Raw genomic sequence first — 24,761 nt, forward strand, 5'->3', positions numbered from 1 at the left:
AGCGGCTTAGCTGCGGGATTTTCGTGTGACCCGGCCAACCGGATCATATATATTAAATTAGGTCCACGGACTGAGGTCTCCGCCTCAGTTGAGTTCCGAAACCGAATGCGAATCCTGCGGCCGTCTTCAGAACTTAATGGGGCATAAGCGGCTGCGGCAGCTCGAATACCTGAATCTATTATGGATTTCCGCCGAAAGGAGTTCAGCAGTGGGGGGGCATCGATTTCATGGTTAGCTGCTAATTGGGTATATGCAAATAAGCTTGCTAAATAATCCGCGCAAGATGGAAACAGCTGGCTGAGTGTTCACGCTTGGCCAGCGACAATCTCACACGAAATCAGTGAACTTTAAGGGGTTTTAAGGTGTACGCTTAAGTAAAATTAAATTCACACGGCATAAGAAAATATCTCGTTTAAGTTTCCATTTGTTTTCAATTTATTTCTTGGAAAACATTTTACTTTATATGCATAAAGCACCTTCATGAATAATTCCAACAAATAAAGCTTGACCTATTTATTTTGGCTGTGCAATTTCCAATGAAACAATTCCAATCAAAATTTCCGATGAAAAGCCATCTGAACTTGAAATTCCATCGGCATTTCTGGGCTCTCAATCACGTTGAGGTCATCAAACTTAATGCTGTCAAGCATCAAGGCCAGATGGCAATCATATTTTAATCAAAATTCACCTTCTTCAGTCAGTCAGTGCGCACAGTCACTCACATAAATACGCAACCCTTGCGTTTTACTTGTGTTTATTTTGACTGTTTAGCACTCGTGTCGGATTCGCATGTAATTATTCTGAAATGCGAATTTGCCTCGAGCACCTCGAACCCCAATGATGAGGTTCAAACACGATTACAGCGAAATTGCAATTTGTTGGCGCTGTTTGTTCTTGACGGGCCTCCGCTTCCTCTTTTTCCGTGGGCTAGTGCCAAATGCTATTTGCAGTGGTTTCGCCGGGACAGACAAAGTGCATGCGGAAATAAAATGTGCAAGAATGTTCACCCAAACAAACCGAACAAGAAAAAACAAAAAAAAAAATAAAATAAAGAAAATAGGAATAGCAACAATAACAATGGCAGCGTAAATATCAACAAACCATCACAGCTGGCTGCCTGCGAACAGGAAATGTAAATTACTGAGGACGCAACATGCTCTCGAATTATTTATGCTTACAAAAGATATATTTCTGCGTGTTTGCTTTCGATTTTCCACCGACCAGCGCCCTGCCAATTAAATGTGGAAAACAAAATGCCAACGAATACACGAGCGTCACTTCCTCATTTAACCTGCGGAATTTTCAATTACACATCTGAAAACAATAGACAACGAACAAAATACGAAAATGAAAAGTGAAAAACTGGCTCAGGGCGCAGGCGCCAAGAGAGTTTCCCAGCGAGAGCGAAGGAAATCGGAAAATAGCCAAAAAGAGCGAAAGCTTGCCGTGGTGTTGGTAAATGGAAAATTTTAGACGATGCTGAAATGAGCAGGCAATGGGAAAATCGAAATTTTCATTCATACTATAAGGTGAATTGCACAGTGATGAAAATCAGCTAAGAATTAAAAAAAATATTTAAAAAAAAATTGGTATTATATTAAAATAGTAATTACCTTGTTTTATTTTTAAAAACTTTTCAAGATATTTTCCTTGAAATGCTATAGGAAATAGCATTAGCTAAACCAAGGGAAACTTTTTAAATCCTTTTATTTTAAATTGTCATTTTGGAAAAGTTCAAATGCTGATAAAAATCTGTAACAAACTTTTTATAATACGAGTACAAACTGCATATTTTATTAATTTCCTCTATGAAAACATCCAGTTATACTCCCTTTTTAACTAAAGGAGAAGGTAACCTGCATAAAAAATATAAGACATATTACCTTAAACATTTATTTATTTTAATTTAATGGACACGGTGGCCACTTAGCGCTGTCCGCCCGCGCTGTCTAAAAATACCCGTCCCACCGCCGCTGCTGCCACCCATCAAGTGGCGCCAGTCACATGGGCCATGGTGAAAACGGGCTCTCCGCTCGGCATTTTCCGCTCGGGGGCTCTCCGGCTGGCTTTTCCTCGCTCTCGCAACTCTCGCAACGAATTTGGCTCGGTGCTTTGTGGTAGGAAGTGGCCCGTTTTCGATGCGAATCGGCTCTTTGGGGCGCCGCGGTTTCAGTCGCCGAACGATTTTCGCCCCAACAACGAGGAGGCAGCTGCTAAAAATCGACTCGTCGCGTTCTGTGAAGTGAATGGAATCGAGGGAACGAGACGGAGGAAGGAAAAGCAAGAAAATACGAAGATACACAAAATATACACGAAATTCTTTTTATAACAAACCAAACGCGCAACGCAACAACGCACATAGAAAAAGGTGAACAAATTAGCTAATAAATTCGAGTACTAACCCTCCAATGTTTCTGGAATGCAATATGTACTAACCCGAAAGTAAAAAATATAAAACTAAGATAAGAGAAAATCGAAGAAAAGCGATGAAAATGCAGAGGCAAGTGGACTAATCGACTACTTCCTCCTCCCATACGAAATCGAAACGAAAACCCAACAACGACGACGACGACGACAACACTTTCTGGCATCGTGATTTGATGATGACAACGCAGCAGCAGCAGCTTTTGGGAAAGCCAGCGAAGTCAGGGGCAGCGGAAAACGAGGAAAAACCACCAGCAGCAGAAGGAGCAGGAGGAGAGATGACGGCGGCCACGGGGGGTGGGAGTGCGGGGGCGGGCGGAAAGGCTGGAAAGCACAGGTCGAGGTCATCCGCCCGCTACGACGATGTGGAAAAGCAGCAGCGGAAAAGCCGAGCCATCGTCTCCATACCAAACACCATCAAGCTGAGCATGCTGAACAGCGGACTGCTCTCGTTCGAGCGGATAAAGCTGGAGGCGCGGGATGAGAACAACTCGCTGTCGAAGACGATACCGAACGGACCCATCGACATTCGCCACTTCCTGAAGCTCTGCGATCTGCGCCGGAAGTTCCCGGTGCTCTACAAGCTGGAGTTCCAAACCGCCGCCAAGGTGGAGAGCAACACCTGTCGGCACGCGCTCAAAAAGAACAACGTGGAGAAGAACCAGAATCCCAAGTGCATTCCCTATGACTACAATCGCGTCGTCCTCGAGAAAGTCGGCGGGCTGCAGGACTCGGACTACGTGAATGCCTCCTACGTGGATAGTCTGCTCAAACCGAATGCGTATATTGTGACCCAGGGTCCGGTGGAGGAAACGGTGCAGGCCTACTGGCGAATGGTCTGGCAGGAGAACATCAGCGCCATCGTGATGCTAACCAAGACCTTTGACTTCGCCAAGGTCATGTGCCACCAGTACTGGCCGCCCAACATGGAGGTGCACGAGCAGTACGGCGACATCTTAATCAACATCGTGAGGGAGGAGCAGCTGGCCAACTTCCACATCCGCACCTTCAGGCTCTACAAGAAGAACGAAAAGGAGGAGGTCACCGATGAGCGGTTGATCCTGCAGTTCCACTACACCGAGTGGTACAGCCACTCGTGTCCCTTCTCGAATGCCTTGCTCGAGTTCCGGAGGAGGGTCCGTCTGGTGGTGGGCAACATCATCAAGGACGAGGACGATATGAGGGGACCCATCCTAGTGCACTGCAGCGATGGCGGCGGCAGATCGGGCGTCTATATGTCCATCGATGCCAATTTGGAGCTGGCGGAGGAGGAGGAGTGCTTCAATGTCTTTGGCTACCTCAAGAAGCTGAGGCAATCCCGCAAAGGACTGGTGGAGAATGTGGAGCAGTACAAGTTCATATACGACACCCTGGAGGAGCACATCATCTGCGGCAAGACCTGGTTTCCCGTCTCGGAGCTCTCGGATCGCCTGAAGGCCAAGGCCAGACGGAACTCGGGGACCAAGATGAACGAGTACCAGGCGGAGTACGACCAGATATGCAAGCAGACCCCCCGGTTCACCATTGGAGATTGTGCCGGTGGTCATCGGGCGGATAATCGAGAGAAGAACCGCGATGTCCTGTGTGTTCCCCCCGACAATTTCCGACCCTACCTGACCTCCTTCCAGGGCAACGCCTTCACGGACTACATCAACTCGGTGTTCGTGGATGGTTACACCAAGCCCAGGGAGTACATAGTGACCGAGTGGCCGATGAAGCACACGCTGGGTGAGTTCTGGTCACTGGTCTACGACCAGGAGTGCTCCGCCGTGGTGGTTCTGTGCCAGCCGCCCTCGCAATCGCAGCAGTATCCCTCGTTCTGGCCGAACAAGTCCAAGATGGAGAAGTACGGACCGGTGTTCTCCGTGCACTATGTGATGTCCAAGAGCTACACGAACATCAAGCAGTGGGAGTTCAAGATCAACAAGAAGATCGTCTCCCTCACCGAAATGATGGCCGGCGTGAAGGCGCCAACGCGAACCGTCCAACTCTTTCAGCTGACCTGCTGGCCGATGGGCCACAAGGTGCCCAGCTCGACCAACTCGCTGGTGTATCTGATGAACATGGTGGAGATCTGGCGCAACAAGGTCGACTACGGACCCGTGTGCGTTGTCTCGCCCGATGGTCGCAGTCGGGCCGGTGTTTACTGTGCCGCGAATGCGTGCATCGAGCAGGTCATCCAGCACGGCGAGGTCGATGTTTTCCAGGCAGTGAAGACTGTACGCCGGCATCGTCCTCAGCTAGTGGAGAATATGACCGAGTACAAGTACTGCTACGACCTGGTGCTCCACTACGTCCTCCACTTTCTCAACAAAAAGGAGTGAGCAGTGGGAAGCATCGCATCGCATCCTCCAGGAGAATATTTCAAATTTGTTTTTTTAATTCGGCACCGGCTCGTCGGGCTGCCGCGCTTCGATGGTTAACAATGAAATCCGAAATACTTGTGGTCCACATTTGATGATGCCTGGTTTTCCTTTTTACAATTCCGGGCACCGCCTTAAAGCAATAATACTGAGTATTTTTGTTGTCCACAGAAGAGAAGCCAGCGAAGATGAAGGAAGATGTTTATTTGTTACGAGCGTCGAAATGAAATTTCACGCCATTAAAGAGATACTTTTTACTTGTTTTTTCGAGCGAAAAAAACAATGAAACTATTATATTGTATAAGCTTTTTGATCTGAAATGTATGTGCCATTTGTAACCCTAGTTGTTGTTGTTATAAACAGAAGGATACGAACAGTGTGATGGGGAATTTGGGTATAGAATGAAGTAACGAAATGATAGGAACAGAGAACTATTACCATTAAAATTTATATTTATATCTGTAGTTATTATTACGTTTACTCTTAAAACTTGCTACCTGGGCAATTGTTGATATATATCTAAAACTACATATACCTATTATGAATCTATTTATACATAAATATATATATATATATATAAATGTTATGTACTGTTGTAAATGGAAAATCGCTGCGTTTTTTCCATAACTGTTGACAGAACTTTATTTTTTATTCATGTTAAAGAAGAAATATTTATTGAGCCACACGAACACAAAAACTTCAAGGTGTTGAAGTAAACAAACGTTATACATATTGTTTATTTGTGAGGAACACACACAACAGGCGGAACACTCAAAGAAAACTAAATAGTTTTATGATTGCATCATGATTTTCCTGTACTTTCGCATTTATGCATTCAACACACGAACCTACCTACATATATTGTCGTAACTCTAATTAACTTATCTTTTTAATTGTGTATAAATGTGCGTATGTCCATTTTATCCTTTGTATAAGCCAATCTACATGTGTAAACACTTAGCACAAAAATCGTATTGGATTAGGCTAACGAAATGAAACTGAAGCCAAGAAAAAATGAAACGAATCGAACTTCAAATGTGTGTTCTTTATTTACGCTGGATTGGGAGGGTAATAAATTCTAACTTGAAGTTTGTGGAATATTTCCAGACTATCAAACAATTCACAGTAATACGTACACATTTTTTTTTTTGCTTTGGTAAATTCAATTTTTATTTAAACCAGTGCCCTACTTTTGCGAAACGAATCCATCTGAATTCACCGATGATCTTGCCCCTCCACAATTTTGCATTCCTGAGCTGAGTCATAAAATCGAAATATCAATCAAAATGTTCGCCGTTCGCCTTTTAGGCTGAGATCATTCCCGAGTAGAGTGGTTCCAGATGAATTGGCAAATGGATATAAACAAAACATTTAGCGATCCCAGCGGGCGAACAAAAACAACAACCCATATAAACCTTGACCAGATTACAGTTTAATGCGTGCAAATCAAACAGAGGCGTTGTCCATATAGATATGGCCCCTCGATAGGGCACCGAACACATCGGGTAAGCGATGAGGTAAGGGGTGATGGGGGAACCGTGTGCGGTTGCTATAAAATCGATAAATGACAACACACTTTGCTTTAGTCGGCAATAAAACCAACGGCAATAATAGTTAAACTTCGTGGCGCACAATGACATCAGCGGAAAATCGGGAAACGAGAAAAGTCCGCAATATGAAATTGAAAAATTGTGTAAAAATCGAAACGGAGCGATTAAAGCCAAAACGTAAATCAACCTGACTGGCAGAAAGTTTTCCGCTTTATTTATACGGCTCTCCTTAATTCTGGATGGATTTTTGGCATTGTTTTCGCCGCTTTAATTGTGGCACTCACGCTGCGCGGAAATTGTTGCCATGGCTGAGGCCAAAATTCATGCCAGACAAATAAACCAATTAGGTTTTTGGAAATTTATCTTTACGAGCTATTAATACAAAAGGCATGCGCGTGGCCAAACAAATTGCAGGCGGTGTTCGGAGGGGGGGGATGGAATTTAGTTTTAGTTAATTAAAAAGTCAGTGGCAATTAATTTAGGGGCTCTGCGCGGAAATTTATGGCGCGCACATAAAGTTATGAAAGTGAATCAAAGTGGATTGGCAAAATTGGAATTTTTATGGGGGAAGTTGCTACAAACTTTATTGGGATAACCAACCTCCACAGTAGAAATTTTGTTAAATTTTATTAATTGGCATAAAGCATCGCCTAACTTTTCCAGCACTTTAAATTTGTATTTATTGTAAAACAATTATACACATTTTTTAGGCCACGCAACTATTTTGCGGAGTGTTGAAAAGTTAATAGTCCTACAAGTTGATTGATTAGTTTTCTAGTTGAAAAATTGTTTAAAGCTTGCGGTGTGTGACCAGATACTGGGTTGGGGGCTTTCTGGTTGGTCACACTTTAACTTGGCCATAGTAAATCAAAGTTTTAATGGCTGCCAGCGGGTGGGCGTCTGTGTGTGTGTGTGTGTGTTATTGTGCTAAACATCCCGAGTTGTTAGCACACATGTTTACAATAAGCCCGGCCAGTCAACTTGAGTGCCAACAAACCAAATGGCAGCTGCAAGGACCAGACAAGACAAGCTCCTCACCCACACAGGATCTTTGGTATGTTCAGGACAATGAGTATTAAGCAAATGCAACACACACGCGCACACACACACACACACATACTCCCTTTCCGGTTGTATATACCCACGCATATAGCTTCATATTCTGAGGCAAAGTCAGTCACTTAGGCGGCCAGGAGCGACCATTTCAATTTGTCAGTCATCAACAGGACCAAGTGCAGTCTCCTTGCATCCGTGTGTGTGTGTGCGTGTGTGGTTGTGTGTATCCTTGTGAGTATCCGTGTGGGCCTCCAACTATTTGTATTGTGTGCCTGTCAAAGTCGTCGTGTTAACATTAATTAAATCCATTGCCTGACATGCACAATACTGCACTTCCCATCGCCATTGTATTTGGCCCGAACCATTGAGTTATTGGTTTTGATTCGACATTTTTCATTAACCAGGGAATTCCTCGGCCAACACATATTTGTCGCAGCTATTTAAATATTGAACAGCGCATTACGTAAACACGCATTTCTGTGCTTTTGTTAAATTGCAAATTGTCACCGAGCCACTGGCACGCTGAAAAGTATGCTAAGCCCCCAATGGGAAAATAATCGCAAACAACTGTTTTATTATTCGCATAATTGTTTTCAATTCGCTCACCCACATGTGTGTCTTTATTTGTATTCATTTAAATGAAGTGAGCTGAATTGCCTCGAGGAGTGTGCATTTCTGAGTTTGTTTAAAAGAGCTTATTAAATTAAAGGATAAAAACACTAGATTTCACAACCAGAAGCATTTACCTAACTGGATTCCCAGGTCTTTAAAACGAAGGTATACCTATATATTTTTAAGCTGATAAGCAATCTTCAATTCGTATTTAAAGCTCCGAAATTCATATTTTAAGTTTTAAATCAACTGCAAATCAATTTAATTCTCTCTCTTTAATATTAAATGCTCCTTCATAGGATTTCGATGCATAATTATGATTTTATTAATGTTTCCCCCTGGCCAATCAATGTCTTTTGTTCGGTGCATAAAACCCACCCAGAGCTGGCTTATTTCAAATTAATTGAAAACGAGTCGGGGCGATGAAAAAGGAAGCCCGGGGCAGTAAGTAGATGCACAAAAGGCATTTGTTTAATTATTTAAATTTAATTTCATGTCACTTCAAATTAGTGCCACTCGTTTTCACTCCGAGCACGTGGAACGTATAAAGAGCCACCTTTTTTACCCCACATTGCCTGCAGATGTGAAAGGCTAAAGGCCAACACTTTTTAACTCATTTCCATTACGTGCCCGACTTCGCCGGCTTCTCCTCCCTTTCGGATGGCGTAAATAAATGGCAAAATGTTTTTGCATTATGCTGCCAACATATTATTATTATTCTTATTATAAGCTCGTTTCGTCGGCGCGGTGGCATGCGTGACTGAGTGCCGAGAAGTGTGTGCATACAGGTGTGTAATAGGCATCACTGCAATTGCTCTCCAGGTAAGGGAAGCAAAGCAAATACACGTAGACGGTGCATAATTGAATTAGGCCCAACGGGGCCCAGGACCAGAAATGCCTCAAACAATGGCTAATAATGCAAGCTGCAATTGCCGCGCGACGGGAAACTCAAAGTGGCTGCTGCGGAAATTGCCAGAAAACATTGGGGAATAGACGGCGGAACGAATAGGGTAAAATTATTGTGCGATACGCCAGACTCTTAGCAAAGAACGACACTCCATTGGGAATGGTAGAACAAATAAATATAGTTCAAGGCTCCAAGGGAAATTATGTTGGCAAAATGAAGCTGCGCACTCAAAAATTAAAGCTTAAAACATCTATTTAATTTGTTTATCAACGATATCAATACATAAAAAGAACAAATTTTCACATTGAAAAAGAAAACGCAATGTCATTTTAAATGCAAAACCACGACAGAATTCCTCCATTAATCAATCAATGATTTAGGGTTTGTCAACTGAGCCGCAATCAAAAAAGAATGCGGAGCAAATAAACCATTTAAAACGTTTAATTTCACAATCGAAACCCAAATTTATTTTGTACATATTTCATTTTAAACTTATTTTCCGTTTCTGGTTGAACGAATTGATTGGCGATTGGTAAATTATTCATTACATTCAACCAAATAATTGCAACTCAACAAATATAATCAAATATTTATTGATTTGCCTAATGGCATATGCCATATCCCCATCAATAATAGAATTTATACCAGCATATATTCATTGCTCGTTACTAATTATGTAATGAGCAAGCCGCAAAATATATTTTTAACGATAGCAAAGAGCTATTTCCAAATTGCATTCACAACCAAGAGTGCACAATTTAATTATAATTGCTTTGTTCTTTTTTCAGATTTGTTATTCGGTAGAGAATAATGTAGAGTTTATAGTTTAGCTTTGATCAATTTTTTTGGTGACAATTTTCGTGATTGCATTGTTTGAACGGAAATAATAATTTAGATAATAATTTTAGGTCTGTTTTAATATATTTAAATATTATTTAGTTTAAAATATTGAAAAACCATACAAAACTTAATCACCAAATATTTTTGTCTGCCCAACTTGAACTATAAGTCCTTTTTAATTTTGCTTTTCTGCAGACTAAGCTTCAAAATATTTAATTAAATAATAAACTATAATTTAATTATTTTACACGTAAAGTTTTCAAGTTGTCAGGGCGTTGCAAAAATTGTTAATGACATTTAGGCAGACAAAGGGCGAGGGGGCGTGGCATGAGAACTTTTTCCTGCCCTAGCCAAACTTTTTGCGGCTTAGTGAATGCATGTGTGAGTGTGTGTGTGTGTGTTGTAGAATGCACAAGAGCGTAATTAAATACATAATGAACAAGAGCCGAACAAAATATAAACAGCGGGCTGAGTTTTGAGTCGGGCAGAGTTCGCTGCATATCAAATGTGTCTCATATGGGTGGCTTATTCACATACAGGACTCACAAAAACGCTCCACGAAATTTGTTCAACAACCGAGCTGCGGAAGCTCATTATGAGTGAACAACAAAGGCGGTGGCTGTTCATTTTAGCTGCCGTGCTGCTGTGGAAATGCATCCCAAATTTGCACTTTGCTGCTCGAAATTAACTGCAAAACAAAGGATTCTTTGTTTGGTGTCAGTAGAAGTTTCGACTGCACTACGCCTTTTAGGCTTTTAATTAATTTAAATAGGAGCTGAAAATGATAGGGTTACAAATTGTAGGATTTAATATTCGAAAACGAATTGATTTCACAATTGAGAATTACTTGATCTGCAAACAATACACTTTCGGATGTGTGGAACTTAATATTACTGCAGCACTTTCGGCTTTTGCTAATTAATTGTTTGAACATCAAGTGGAAATTATTTTTGAGCTGTAACTCAGCTGAGAAATCTCCACTTATCACACTGCCCACAAATCCTGGCTTCCGTGTCAGATTCTGCTATCCATCATCATCAGCCAGCTGGCCGGCTGCATGAATATTTAAGCCGGGTTCCCAAGGAGCTGGGCGATTCGGTTGGCCCTCTTAATTAAAATTACAAAGCCCTGGCCACAAGGCAGCTGCTGTCAGAAGGCGAGTTGTGTTCTAAATTGCCAACATGCCAGTGCCACTTATTGTTATTGCTGCCTGTTAGTTGCGGATGAGGGAAACACTTTGCGACTCTCAATGAAAATCGTTGCATTTGCATTTGGCTATAATACTCTGACCTAGCATCGATTACTAAGCAGTTGTTTGGACAATAGTCCCCAGTCGCTCTTAGTTCCTTGTAAATCAAATCAAAGGTTTGTAGTTTGGGCTCCCAATAATAAGCTGAAATGTATTAAATTATGTTTACCCTCTGGCATTGTTACTATTTGTTATTATTGGGTTCGAAGCTTTCAGCATGTTCGACTTATTCTTGAGCTTGAAGGAAATTCGAGAATCAAGAACTGATTAGACCAAGTGAACAGGAGGAAATTAAGGCAACAATTTATAAACATCACATTAAATTGGCACATCTTGTGCAATATATTAAAACGACAAGAACAAAGAGAAGGCGATCAAGTTTCAGACGCCTTGCAAATTTATAGAATGTTAGATAACTGATAATAATGGATCTATAAACTGATTTAAAAAAACTTTATTTCGAGAAAAAATCTTCATCAAGGGTTACCACATCAAATGGAACCAGTTCCCTTTGCAAATACCGCCAGCTCCTCTACATAAACCCCTAAAAAAGGGGGTTTCTAAGCTCCCCTTCTAACCTGATTTTACTTTAATGGGAATTACAAACCGCGACTAAAAACGTCAAAGGTGGAGCGGCAGAGAGTTTTGCGGGGAAAATGTAAATGAAACATATCGTGGATCAAAAAACCAACTGTGAAAAACCAGATGGAAAAGCTCCGAACGCGCACGCATACATAAGCAAACACACGTATGCATAAATTTCACGCACAACTGAATTACGATGCGAATAATGACGAGGCTGCCTTGTATGTAATGTAATATGTTCCGCGATGGATGCGGAAATCTGCACAAAGGAGCGCTCAAAAACAACAGTGCGGGGAATAGCAAAGGTACACCGAAACAAAAAATAAAGTATTTTTAACTGCATTCAGTATTAAAAAAAAAGAATTGTTTTTATATGCAGACAAGAACATTTCAAAATTTGTTATTTACATATCTTTTTTGTTTGTTATTATAGGAAACATTTATTTTGTCCTGTTTTTCTATTTCTCTTGGTGTATTTACAGATTCGGTTGGGTTAGACAGTTAAATAGACAGGACTGACAGGTTGCTTGGGGCGTGCAAAAATTCAGCAGCGCCATCATTAATCTTTATTTGCTTCCCGACCGCATTTCCCCACATCCCCTTTTTCCCTTTTGCCCATCGAAAACCAGGCGCGTGAATAATTTAGCTACCTAATAATAAATCATTGCAGCCTGTGCATTAGTTGTCTGTCTCCTCTGTCTCGCTCTATCACACCCATACGCACACACACACTGGCACACACACAGTGAAACCGGAAGTGCAGAGTTATATGCTTAAATGCTTATCAAATTTTATGCGTCCTGCCTTTGTGCCTGTGACTGTATCTGTGTTACTCTCGTCCTGTCAGGGACTCTGCTCCCCCACTAATGAGCATTAATTAATTGCCGAGTCTGCGAGCGATGGGCGTACAGGATGTGCCACACCCACCTTAAAGGTCTGATGAGCGGAAGCCGTTTTTGTGGGCTTTTAGGCGCCTTTATTTTTAGCAAAAGGATAAATATAGCATTCATGGAATTTTATCTGATGGTTCCTCATGTGAAAAAAAATAATGAACTTACCTGAAAAAATACAAATATCAACTGTATTAAAAATATCGTATTTCTTTGTCCTTTTTGAAATACAATTAAGTTAATTTGTTCCCGAGCACTTTAAATTCCTCAAAATATGGTATTTGAAACCGTTAATAATTAACCTGCAAATAAATATGAAAAGAGCTATTTAATATTCATGGATCATAGCTTCGGTTTTTGCATAAAAAATATTACGTATACAACATGTGGGACGAACTTCACAACGCACTTTACTTAACTTTTAGCATTATTAACATTTTTCATTGAAGCATTTAGTGCATTTTGTTGGCTTTTCTTTGCATTTTATCTCTTAAAAGGAATTCGAGACAATAAAAACAATTTGCTGAATTTTGCATGCAGCATAATTTGATTACTTTGGCAAATAAAACACGATGAAGCTGACAAAAATGTTCAGCAAGTGTGGGCTAGGTGAATAGGAATTTTAATTAAACCAGGCACACACATCTACACGGATAAAAGCCAACAAATTATTGCTTCAAAATTCTGGCACTGTCCACTTTATATATTCAAGAAAAGCGGGTTGGGTGGGAATGCTATAAAATATGGTAAAATATTTGGGCATCTATTTTCAACTTAGCTTGCGGTTTTATGTAGAATGCAATAAAATATTTAAATGTACAATCAATAAACTGAGTGTCAGCTCCCCAAAGAAATTCGGCTCTGCATTTATTTTGTCTGAATGGCATTTCTTTGCCCTTTTTTTGTGTTGCTTAAATTGATATTTTGGGACAGGGCCCTGCGGTTGATGGCAGTGTCAAATGGAGAAATATTTTCAATTAAAAATGTGTTTCGTACTTTGCCAACGATCCCTTGGGTTGATTTAATTGTTGTCCAACACAGGTGGGCTTGAACCTTCGTGACCTATGCAAATTGCTGCATAATCGGGTGCAATTCGAAATTTTACTACAGAAGACTCAAAAAATGTGAAAAATATTCTTATTTACTGGCTTAAACACCCTTGGCTATATGACATTTTATTGTTGGTCATCAAACTGTCAGTTTGGAGAATCAATTTGTAAATTATTCCACAGTCTGTTGGCACTGCAATCTGTCAAATAATCTCCAATTTTAAATTGCTTAACCCACCCCTTTAATTTGTATTTATATCACAAACACTTTTTGTGCCTTGGCCTGGAAATTCCCAACAAGCCAAAGGAGAACAAATACCAGAAAAAGAGTGGAGTATACCTGGGATTTAAATGCTATTTACACAGCTTTCGCCCGGCCAATAACATGCGCTCAAATCTGAGTCGGAGTTAAGGGAGTGGAGTGGTGGAAAAGTGGGAAAATGCGAAAAGGGAAACCCCACAGGAGGTGCGGAGTCCCGAAATAGTGTTGACCCTTTTGCCATTGTCTGGGCACGTATGAAAGGGCTAAAAATGTGACACTCTGGGAATAGGGAATGGGGAATGGGGAATGGGCAGCCTGGGCTTAGTTGTCTCCCTCTGGTTCTCCGCAGCCCAGCCAACATGGCCCATTTCAGCCCACTTTCAGCCCAATCCGGCAATTCCAAAGCTGGCCGAGATTCAACTGAAAATTTTGCACACCTGTCGACAGACAAAGATGGCGATGGCACAACTGTGAGGGCAAAAATAGGACTCTGTCTTGGTTTTAAAAAATGTGGAAGAAAATATATGTTCATAAGTAGTTGTACTTTGTTGTTAATTTTTTGGATTAAAAAACATTTTTGTTGTACCAAGAAATCATATTTATTTTATTTATAAAGAATCTATAAATAATTTTTAATTTTAAAACAAAAGGATCCTTAAAAGTATTTACCTCGATCATACTTAAAATTATATTTTTTGGGACTTTAGACACAAAATATAATATAAATACGTTTTAAGGAACAGCTCCTATTATTATGAACTCGCCTATAAGATAGCTGTGGGAATAATCGGAGTGGATGGGTAGAATTTCTTTACCCCTCAACAATTCCCGGTTGTGGCTCAGGGAACGTTATTACCTTGACACATGTGTAACGGCTTTGTCTTTTTTCCTGCGTTCTTTCACCATTCTTCCTCGCTCGTTTTTTTGTTGCTGAATTCAACTGTAAGAACAACTGCAAAAGCTGCTTTTGTTTGGCTCGTCGGCAGGCTGAGCAACCTTTAACCCCTCGCCTGCCATCCGGCACCCTTTGACCCCCTCGTCGTTAACACGGCGAGGGCCTAGCGTGCTGCTAATGCATGTTGAGTCGAGCTTAAGACACAATTTCAGTCTGCTGGAAAAGATTTGTGCGCCCCCTTTGATGTGAGCCCAAAAAAGGCGGCCTAGAGCAGCCGAAATCCATTTAGCAATTTCCTCATTTTCAATCAGCTGGGCGGGGAATCCCCGGTTGGGATGGAGGCAATCTCCTCCGGGCCAAAATGATTAAGTATGGTACACGTTATACCCTGGAGATGAAAAAGGTGTGACAATTTCCGATGGAAAAATATGAGAAAAACTACTGAGCAACCCAAAGGTTCAGATGAAAAAAACAAATTTAAAACTTGCTATGAATATTGATTGTTAACTATTTATTTTTGTTAGTAAGTGTGTGACCCCTTAATATAAAATTCTTGAAAAAGAATCCATTAAAAACCTTTTACACAGAAATATTCTTTACGAAAGTAATTTAAATTTATTTTATTTCTTCTACATCGCTTCATTTCGATTCGCTTAAAATTATTTCTGTCACTTTTCCAGTTCGATAATCGCTCACATAAATCGCTGTTGACTGTCATTAAAGTTCCCGTAACCCAATCCATTCACACTTTACAGCTCAAACGATTTGATGCCATTTTAAGAGAAGAAACGAAGCAACTTTATAGTCGCCCACTTGCAAGGTTTTCTTTAGAGCGAAAAGCTGGGGAAAATTGATGAAATTGATTTCCACATTGGCAATTTTGTAAGCGGACTCACGTTTGCACCTGACAACTGCAACCGGCTGACCTCCCAAGTTGCGACCTGGCCAAGTAAATGCTTTGGCCAAACATTTTGTCATCCATCTTGGGCCAAGATCCCAAACAGCCACGTCGCTGTCTATTAGTTGCCGTTGATGTTGCAGCTCCTTCCTCATCCTGCCCCATGTTCGTGCTCCTGTTTCTTCTTCTTCTACTGCCTCTGATGCTTTTCCTGCTCCCAATTTTCCCTGCGGGTTCAGACGTCGCCATCAACAGGAGCATCCATTTCCCAGTCTCAATCTTGGGCAACTGCAGCTCCTAGATTTTTTATTTTTTTCCCCGGTTGCAGCGCACGTTTAGCCAGTTGTTTTTTCCTCGATTTTTGCTCGCTTGCTACAAATTGTGTGCTCTGCTTTGGGGAAAAAGATTGGAGAAGTGGAGAAAGGCGGGCTTTCACTAACGACACTTTATAAAATATTCAACCCGCCTGCCAGAGTCGGCTGCTAGTTGAATGTGTTGCCGCTGCCTTGGCAGCTAAAAGTTTTTAATGAATTTTTTAGCAAGCTAATCGAAGTCAATGTTAGTTGAAAAATGCATTAAATAACGTGGCACGTGTGTTCAACGCGTCGTATGCGCAATGTCGACAGCCAAATGTTGACATATCCCTTACAAAATAAATTCCGTGTTTCCTTTGGTTTTTTTCGCGTGCAAAGTCTGAGCTGCCACTTTTGACTTTTAATGTCAGCATTCGCAAAAGGTCAGACAGTCGGCAAAATAGGAGGTGGAAAAGTTAACCAGGCGAATGAAGAGTCTTCTTTTTTCCGTCCAGAGGAGAGGATATAACGTGCTTATCAAATTTGCAATGCAAATTTGGAATTTTCTGCTGGCTGCATATGGGGAAAAAGGGTAAAGTGAAAGGTTGTGTTAAAGGGTGGAGCTGGCCGAATAATAAGATAAATATTTTATTGTAAGTGCAACTCAACTGCAGGGGAATACTTTTATCTTCGGTGTTTTTCTCTGAACCAAATTGATTCCCATCAGACATACAAAAAGCGGATATTTACAATGGCCAAACTTTGCAAACTTTTCATCATTTAAATTTTACAAATTTGAATTAACCAAACCAAATTTTAAGCCAAAAGTTTGTTGATATTCAAACACAAATTAAGACCACGTTCAGCTTTCAAGTCAAAGCTAGCGATTCACCTGATTTAAACTGCAACCGAAAGGGAAAACTCATTTAAAAACTCAGCTGAACTTGTAATTAACTTTCTCTGCTTCGGTTGGGGCGTGTGGCATTACCAAAATATTTATCCAATTAATTTCTGCCTTGGTTGCCAAGCAATTTATTGCAACATTTTCATTACGCTTTTCGCATATTTCCACTAACTTAGTGTTTGCTTTGGCTCATCGCACCTTCTACATCTCATTTTGCCTGCTTATCCTGCCGGATTCCTGGTGCTTCTGTTTTGGACCATTTGCTATGTGCACCTTTTGCCCCCGGCTGTTATTTCAGTTGCAATTTTTCCCCAGCTCGCTTTCCACGCTCTTTGATTGCTCGCCACCGTTTTTCCCCGCCGCTCGACTCCTAAGAAAGCTCCTCAATTATAGACTCAGACAGAAAGATAGACAGCCAGACTGGGAAATGCGAACAAAACGCATCTGACGAAAGAGGCAAGCGTTTTTGTGCTATTTCAGGCGTGGTGAAATATGTGAAAAGCGAGGCGAAAGGTGAAGCTGGAAATTTTCCAAAGCAGCTCAAAAGTAGGGATCTAAGTATCCCCAGGCATGATTGGCTGTATGACCTGCAATTGAGCTCTGTATAAATAGTTTGGTTCGCTGCAGCTCGGCGATTGATTGGTAATCAATGCCAATATTCCTGCAGGGATTAAAAATAGCTGAAACAGAAAAAATAACTGGCAAAACCAATTTTAAATTCCTTCTATTATTTCAGATTGCCAATTCAATAAACATGTAGAGTTCTCTCTTCAATAAACATTTCTCTTTAAGGGGTAATTTCCATATATCAGTGGCCTTTAATGCTTCTCGTTGTTTCCTTTTCAATTTGCAAATAACTAGTTCACTGTCAGCAGAAACTTGCTTGGCATTTTCCAAAAATTATTAGCCAAAAGAATGGGACTCCGCTCCCTGAAAACCAGTGGCATGTCCACTCTTCATATTCCAGGGCTTGGCTTTCCCGTTCCATCCGCTTTCCAGCGCTTTTCCTCTCCTCACTCCTCGAATTTCCGGAGCCCTGACAACCAGAACCAGCAATGACCTAATAAATCCGTTTTATGTCTTGGTCCTGGCGCCGCCTTCATTCAACGACTCCAATCGCTTGGACGGAAATGCCAGCGGCGTCTGTTTGTGGTAAGCCCCTCAGACAGGCCCGCTTTTCCCCTTCCGAATTTCCATACACTTAGATGGAACACTCTAAAAAAATAAATATACTCACAACATTTGAGGGGAAAAAAAGGAATACAATTCTTTATAAATTTAGCCAACGTTCAATTGAATAGAAGAAATATTTGGCATTTCTCTTTTAGGCTTTATAATTTAATTAAGTTTTTATCACATTTAAATTAGTTCCAACACTTGTTAAATCAAATGCCCTGAATTTAATTTTGACACCCCAAACTCCTTACTTTATTTAATATTGCTCAGTGTACTTTGTGCCCTTTTCAATTCATATTCAAATTCAAATTGTAGGCGTGGCCGCGCCATTTATTGTCTGCGCCATTAGCTGCACTAATGATCCATTCAGCAGGAGCCAAATCAGTGTGGAGGGGAAAGGAACCAACTCTCGGAAAGGGAAAAGAAAAATCTGAAAGGGAAAAGGAGGAAAACCCTAAGGCGGTTATATTTAAATAAGAGCCGGGATGCAGACTCCCACACACACACACACAAACAAACCCAGTGCCCATGCCAATACCAAATACAGACAGACAGACACATCGGCATTGTCAATATGCTTAATGGATTTTCAAATATTTAAACAACCCCGAGAACCCAAGACGACGGCGGTTTTCCCCTCCGCTTCCAACTCCCAGCCATTTTCCTAGCCCTCTGTTTGTCCTGAATGCATTTGCACACATTTACGCATTCACACATATAAATCAAATGTTATGGGTCCCGGGCTAATGGAATTACAAATTGGTATTTTCTTCTAATTGCCGTGCATAAACGATAATTGATAATTGATAACTGGGTCAGGAGAGTCCGCATTATGCCGATGAAAGGGAAAACACGCTAAAGTGCAATTTCCCAAGGCAGCCATAAAACTGTTAGAGTCGGAAAACATTTAATTGGATTTGAAAAGAAAGGTTGCTTATGCCACATTCAGTTGATGGGATTTAATATAACAAGCAAAGATCAGTATGTATAAACCTTACTCTTAAGTTTTCCACTCCGTATTTTTTCTGGTTGAGAAATGCACTTACACGAAGGCAAACAAACGTACCTCTTCGTTTATTCATACGAGTTATGTGGGCATGCATTTATTTTATTTCAATTTAAAGTTTTAATGAGTTTTTGCATTGTAGCCTAATGCCCCTGTGAAAAGGGCCAACAACTTGCCGGGATTTATTCCGTGTCGAGTTTATTTATTTACCCTTCGCAGCGATTATTACGAGTAGAGTTTTTCCTGTACTCTGCCATGTGCAGATTTAACTTTGTTGTTTTCCCAGATTTGAGGAAAAATTTTAAATTAATTTGAAAATAAATTCAATTTAGAGGCGGCTTGTTTGTTGTTGCCCTGCTGGCTTAAACTAATTGCCCCTGCAATTGGTAAAGCTCTGTGCAATGTGAATTGCAATTTTTATGCCTGCTTCGTGGTTATCGGAACTCACAAATTGCATATTAAATATTTTTGCAGATGATATTCCAGATCGATGCAAAAAATTTCAATTTAATTGACGGCGGGTCAAAATATAGCTGTCGAAAAATAGAAATTCCACAAAGCCTCGGGGCTAATCTACACAAAAATTATTTAAAGCATAAAAGCAATTGATACAATATTAATAACATTCGGAACGATATTTCTGCCCGTGTCAAACTGTCAGAGACTCGGCATTGTTGTGAAAACATATCCAAATAATAACAAATAAAACAACCACGCCTGAAATGCTGACATTAATGAGTGAATGTGAAAAGTTTCCATAGAAATTGACCGACAGAAAAATGCCTGAGTGTCATTGTTAAATATTGTCCACTACGTGGCGTTGTTGGTCAACAGGCTTTGTTCGAGGAATGTCCTTTTTTACAGGACAACATGCCTCAAGCTGAAATGTATCAAAGCGAAAGCAGAAGTTGAAATATTTCTTAAAGTTATTTGCGCAAAAAAATATTAAAATTTCTGTTTGCCGATGGAGACATAAATTTTGTGCTAAACGCAACAAAGTTTCTTTGATTAAATTTGCCAAAAGCAAACGAAAACCGACTAATTTAAAATTCAACTAAATGTGACTCTGGGCATGATTGAAATCGAGAAAAAGACGTATTTCAATTGAATTGATTAAAATTGTGTACATTTTATAACTGGCAAATGGTTGCTCGATTTGGGATTCATGCAACTAATCAGCATAAATATCAATAAATATGTGCCTATGTACTCGTACATCAGTAAATAGTACCCGACAAATTATTTGTTTCCGCTTGCCTGGCCATGTAATTAATCACCGAATAATTTGGTAATTTTAATTTACTGCCACGCCCCCTTTCCTCCGTTTCCCTTTGTGCCCATACAGACAAGTGCATAAAACCAATTTGTGCCTATGCACCGTTAATTAAGATTTAATGCCCTACTAGCACTCAAAATCGAATCCTGCCACGCCCCCTTATCCCATTTCTATTTGCCATTTTGTGTGCGTAATTAAGCGACAATAAGCATTTAATACACATTTTCGCTCACACACACACTCAAAGTTGCAATTAGTTTTTGGCACGAGTGTGTGTCGGTGTTTGCCTTCGCCCTTAATGCCACGCCCATTAAGTACACACTCCGCCCAATTGCACACACACCCACACAAACAGGCAGCAAACAACAACAAATTGTTGGCTAATTTGAGAGGCACCGAAATGCCGCCGCCTCCAATTGACATGGCTATACGGCGCTTATATAAATATATATGCGCATATATGTGGGCTTATATATATATTTGTCGGCCTGCTGATATGGCGCACACATATGCCTGCAATTAAAAATTATCTGCGAGGCGGCATCGGATATAAAATACACTGGAAAATTAACAGGAAGTTGAGGATAAAAAGTGGAAGGGATTTTTAAGTGGGAAATTAATTTTGTTTTCCAGAGGAAATAACAATACCTATTACACATTTTTAAATAAAATCTTAAATATTGTAAGTTAAAGATCAAATAAATCTGAAGCTCCCACTGTAACGCTAACCGCATAAATAAATCTAAAAATCTATTCCAAGATAAAGGAGGAACAAAAACTTATATTCGGGGTAATTCCTTCGCCATTGTAATGTTTAATCACAGCTCCCTAATTTAACGGCTAACAGTGTAATAAATTTAGCCGACATAATTTGTGCGTCTCCTTGGGTTAATGGAACAAAGGAGAGAGGGGGTAAGAGGAAACTTGCATCAGATTAGTAATTATGTAAGGAGGCCACATACACGACCACGAACTCGCCCAATGAATCCCCATAAATCCGCGCATAAATACAAATTACGCAAGCAGCGCCAGCGGTATCAATTTACTTGGGCGGCAGCGGGTTAAGAGGTCAAGTGGCAGTCAAAGGTTAAACAAAATCCCATGCATAATGAAAACCGTTCGGAACTGTCCTTCGCCCTCGTGGTCATTACTTATGTTTTATGACATGCGGCTTAGGTTTTTATGCCCCCGGCATCTTTATCTCTCTCGTGGCAAAGCCAACATAAGTATATTAAAATAGGGGATAAGGAAGCGCCATCTTAGCACTAATCACAGAACAGGAAGTCTAATGCACACCTCTGATTAATCCACTTACTTCTATACTTCTATCTATATTTTGCAGACAATCATCCGCGAAATGAATCGCCTGGGGATGATGGTCGACCTGTCGCACGTCTCCAAGGGAACGATGAGGGACGCCCTGGAGGTCAGCGAGGCACCTGTGATATTCTCGCACTCCTCCGCCTACGAACTCTGCAACACGAGCCGCAACGTCCAGGACGACATCCTGCAGGCCCTGGCCAAGAACGGCGGCCTCGTCATGGTCAACTTCTACTCGAAGTTCCTCTCCTGCAGCGACAACTCCACCGTGCACGATGCAGTCGGTAAGTCGATGATTTATAGATATTTAATGAAATAAAGAATAATCTTGAAAATATTTATATTCCTTATTTGAAAGCTTATCCTAATTTTACCCACAAAATTTAAAGGAAAATTATACTTTAAATTTTTACATTATACAAAAGTCCAGACTTAAATGAAAATTGTTTACACTTCTTTCCGAGCAAATCAAATTTTATTCCTCCAAATGCAATCCCTTTCAAGCGACTTTTACTCACCAGGGATTTTAATTTATATCCCTAAAATATGACATCAAAAAAAAATGAGTATAATTCCTTTTATACCTTGCTAAACGCCTTTGGGGAACTTCGCCCCATCCGAAATCAATCAAAACCAGTGACTTGGTCGCGGTTGCCTTTGTTGTACGGAGTCCTGATTGTCAGGCTATTGTTTCAGTTAGTTCATTATTGCCTCCGTTCTCCCTTTTCATTCACTTTAACCCCCTTTGGCAATGCCGCCCCCCCCTCGTCCCAGTTTCTATTCTGATTTTTGTGGCTTTGCTTTTGACGCGCCATCAAAATGGCTCTCGTAATCACTTCCTGGATTCGTTGTCTTTCGTTTGAGGCACCTCAAATCTCTCCCCCATTTTTTTTTTTTTGGTATACACAGATAAAAAATATGGATAATGTTTTATATTGAATTGCTTTGTAATAATACTAAGCGTTTTAATTTTTATGGAAATCCTGATGGTGTATTCTATAATTATATTTTAAAATCTTTAGCACGCAAAATGTCGAAGCAGTTCGTTACATGTGAAATTCAGCCCTCTAATATTTTTCATTTCACTTTCTTTTCATGACTTTTTTTCGACTGCTGTGGACACATTTCAAATTCGCGAAATTTTAATAACGCTGACTTATGACGGCAAATACAAAAACAATGGCGGCGGACCCCCGACAATGGCCCTTAATGAACTTGACAACAAATGGCAACCCTGCCACCGGATATCCTTCCGCTGACCAACACACTCGCAACTCTCTTACACACACACACACACACTTGGCCACACAGCGCATATTAATCACATTAAGCGAGTCGCTGGTATCGATCACGTTGGACTGGGCGCCGGCTACGACGGCATTAATTAGTAAGTAAAAGTCATTTATTTCACTTAAATTCACATTTTTCCCCCTTATCCCCCCCGAACTCGATATCGTCTATATAGCATGTATATGCACGGTGTCCTCCAGGTGGTTTTTCATTCCTCTCTTTTTCCCCTCTAGCCTGTTTTCTTTTCCGTTCTTTATTTTTTTTTTTTTTTTTTTGAGTTATTAATTGATTATGTTTAAGGCGGGGGACTTAACATTGGCATATTGCCATCGTACAGCGGTACGATGGATGTGGGTATAGCCTTATTATTTTACCGCTCATTACGGGCACTTTTCAGCCATTGCTGTTTGCTCAGCACTTTTCGCGAAAAACTCTTGTGCAATCTGTTTACGAGATTTTTAAGGTAATTTTATGAGCTCTCATCAGGCAAACGGGTGGCGAGCGATAAAAGATTATCGTCCAACGTTTTGCGATTGAGAACTGAAAGTTATGTTGGTCGTAAAGGGATTGAATAAATGCATTCACTTTGCGGGAATAAAATTTCGTAAGTTGCAAGCAATATAACTTTACTGGGACACCATGAATATTAACTGAGCCATTGAAATAATTTTGGTTGTTCAACATGAGAGGAAACTTTAAATATTCCACCAATTGGTGAATTTTTCTGCTGCACTTGAAGCCAAAAAGTATTAAAAGCCTGTTCCCATTAGCAGAACCGAGTGTTCATTACCTCAATGGGTGTCCTAGTGTCCGGAATGTCCTTTTTGCATCGCACTCGTCGCCATGGTCGCCGTCAACATCATTCGTCTTCATTATCGTTGTAATTATTCCCGTGGTGCTGGGGAGAATGCATTTGCATAGATTTCCATTTCATTGCATCACGGACACAATGCGAAAACAAACAAAATGTTCAAGCCGAAAATTTTGATAAACCTACCTGTCGCCCCAATCTGCTGTTCCCCCAGCTGTTTTGAATTAAATATTTTGAGTACATGGCCAAAAATCAGCACATGAGCTGGATTCCCTCACAAAAATAACAAGAGGGATAACAACAACAAAAAATGTCCATGTAAATCAATTTTATACCGAAATGAACTTCATTTTGTTTTGGTTTTTGGGCAACGCGACCACAGAAATGTTTATTAGGGTCTGGGGTTCCAATAAAAACAAGCAATTTGAAATTGGTATATATGAATATTTATGGGGCAATTGCCTCAGCCCAAAATGCGAAACAAACATGAGCATGCATGACACAATAAATAATCTAAAATTCTATGAAATTACTATATGTCAAATGGCCTTGTTTCCGGTTCGCGTTGAACCGCATAGTGGATTCGCCAGGGAAAATACCTAATTAAACCAGTTTCCACATTAAAGGTTGGTTTGTGCTCCCCGTTTACCAGCTGACCATATTTTTGGGGTTTGTTTATTAATTAAATTGTCATTACTTGGGCTGCTAATTTTATCAAAATATTGGAAATAGAAATTTAAGTTTCTGCAATCGAAAGCCACAAATGAGTGCTATTAATTTGCCAACACAAACATTTGCACTCGAATACCATTCAGGCAGAGAAATTGAAAATGGCAAATCGAAAAGAAAAGGGCATAAATTGTTTTGTTATGGCTTATTTTTCGAGAATACTTCAAATGTTTTATATTGAACTATCAGGAGTTAACAGGGTGCGCAAAAACCTTTAAGATAGTAAGTTAACGTTTTTAGTTAAAGATTAGATTAGTCAAAAAGGTTTTTATACAAAATTAAAAAAATTTTTTTTTTTTTTTTATGTTTACTACATACTTTTAAGTATTTAGCAATAAAATCCAATTAAACGACACCTCACCCTATATTATTTATC

The 24,761-nt window shown here is 40.3% G+C and overlaps 2 protein-coding genes across 4 annotated transcripts in view; both read left to right on the forward strand.

Annotated features, from left to right (window-relative positions):
• LOC108095078 overlaps window positions 1-24,761 on the forward strand; it is a 120,111-nt gene that overhangs the window by 93,047 nt on the left and 2,303 nt on the right. The window contains 2 exon segments of the mRNA XM_017196002.2: window positions 21,578-21,839; window positions 22,867-22,942. Coding sequence (XP_017051491.2) covers window positions 21,578-21,839; window positions 22,867-22,942 — 338 coding nt within the window.
• LOC108095080 (receptor-type tyrosine-protein phosphatase kappa) lies at window positions 2,144-5,823 on the forward strand. 3 transcript variants are annotated; one of them, XM_017196005.2, is made up of 2 exons: window positions 2,144-2,368; window positions 2,619-5,823. In XM_017196005.2, the coding sequence occupies exon 2, from the start codon at window positions 2,703-2,705 to the stop codon at window positions 4,746-4,748; it is 2,046 nt and encodes a 681-aa protein (XP_017051494.1). In that variant the 5' UTR covers window positions 2,144-2,368; window positions 2,619-2,702; the 3' UTR covers window positions 4,749-5,823. The 3 variants fall into 3 exon arrangements, with proteins under 3 accessions (XP_017051494.1, XP_017051492.1, XP_017051493.1); XM_017196004.2 differs by having other exon boundaries at window positions 2,145-2,368; window positions 2,616-5,823; XM_017196003.2 differs by having other exon boundaries at window positions 2,144-5,823.

The sequence above is a fragment of the Drosophila ficusphila genome, unplaced genomic scaffold (assembly GCF_018152265.1).
Source record: "Drosophila ficusphila isolate 14025-0441.05 unplaced genomic scaffold, ASM1815226v1 contig_127, whole genome shotgun sequence".
Lineage (NCBI taxonomy): Eukaryota > Metazoa > Arthropoda > Insecta > Diptera > Drosophilidae > Drosophila > Drosophila ficusphila.

Coding starts and splice junctions, on each gene's coding strand:
- LOC108095080 (XM_017196003.2), top strand. CDS start 2,601: ATGATGACAACGCAGCAGCAGCAGCTTTTGGGAAAGCCAGCGAAGTCA.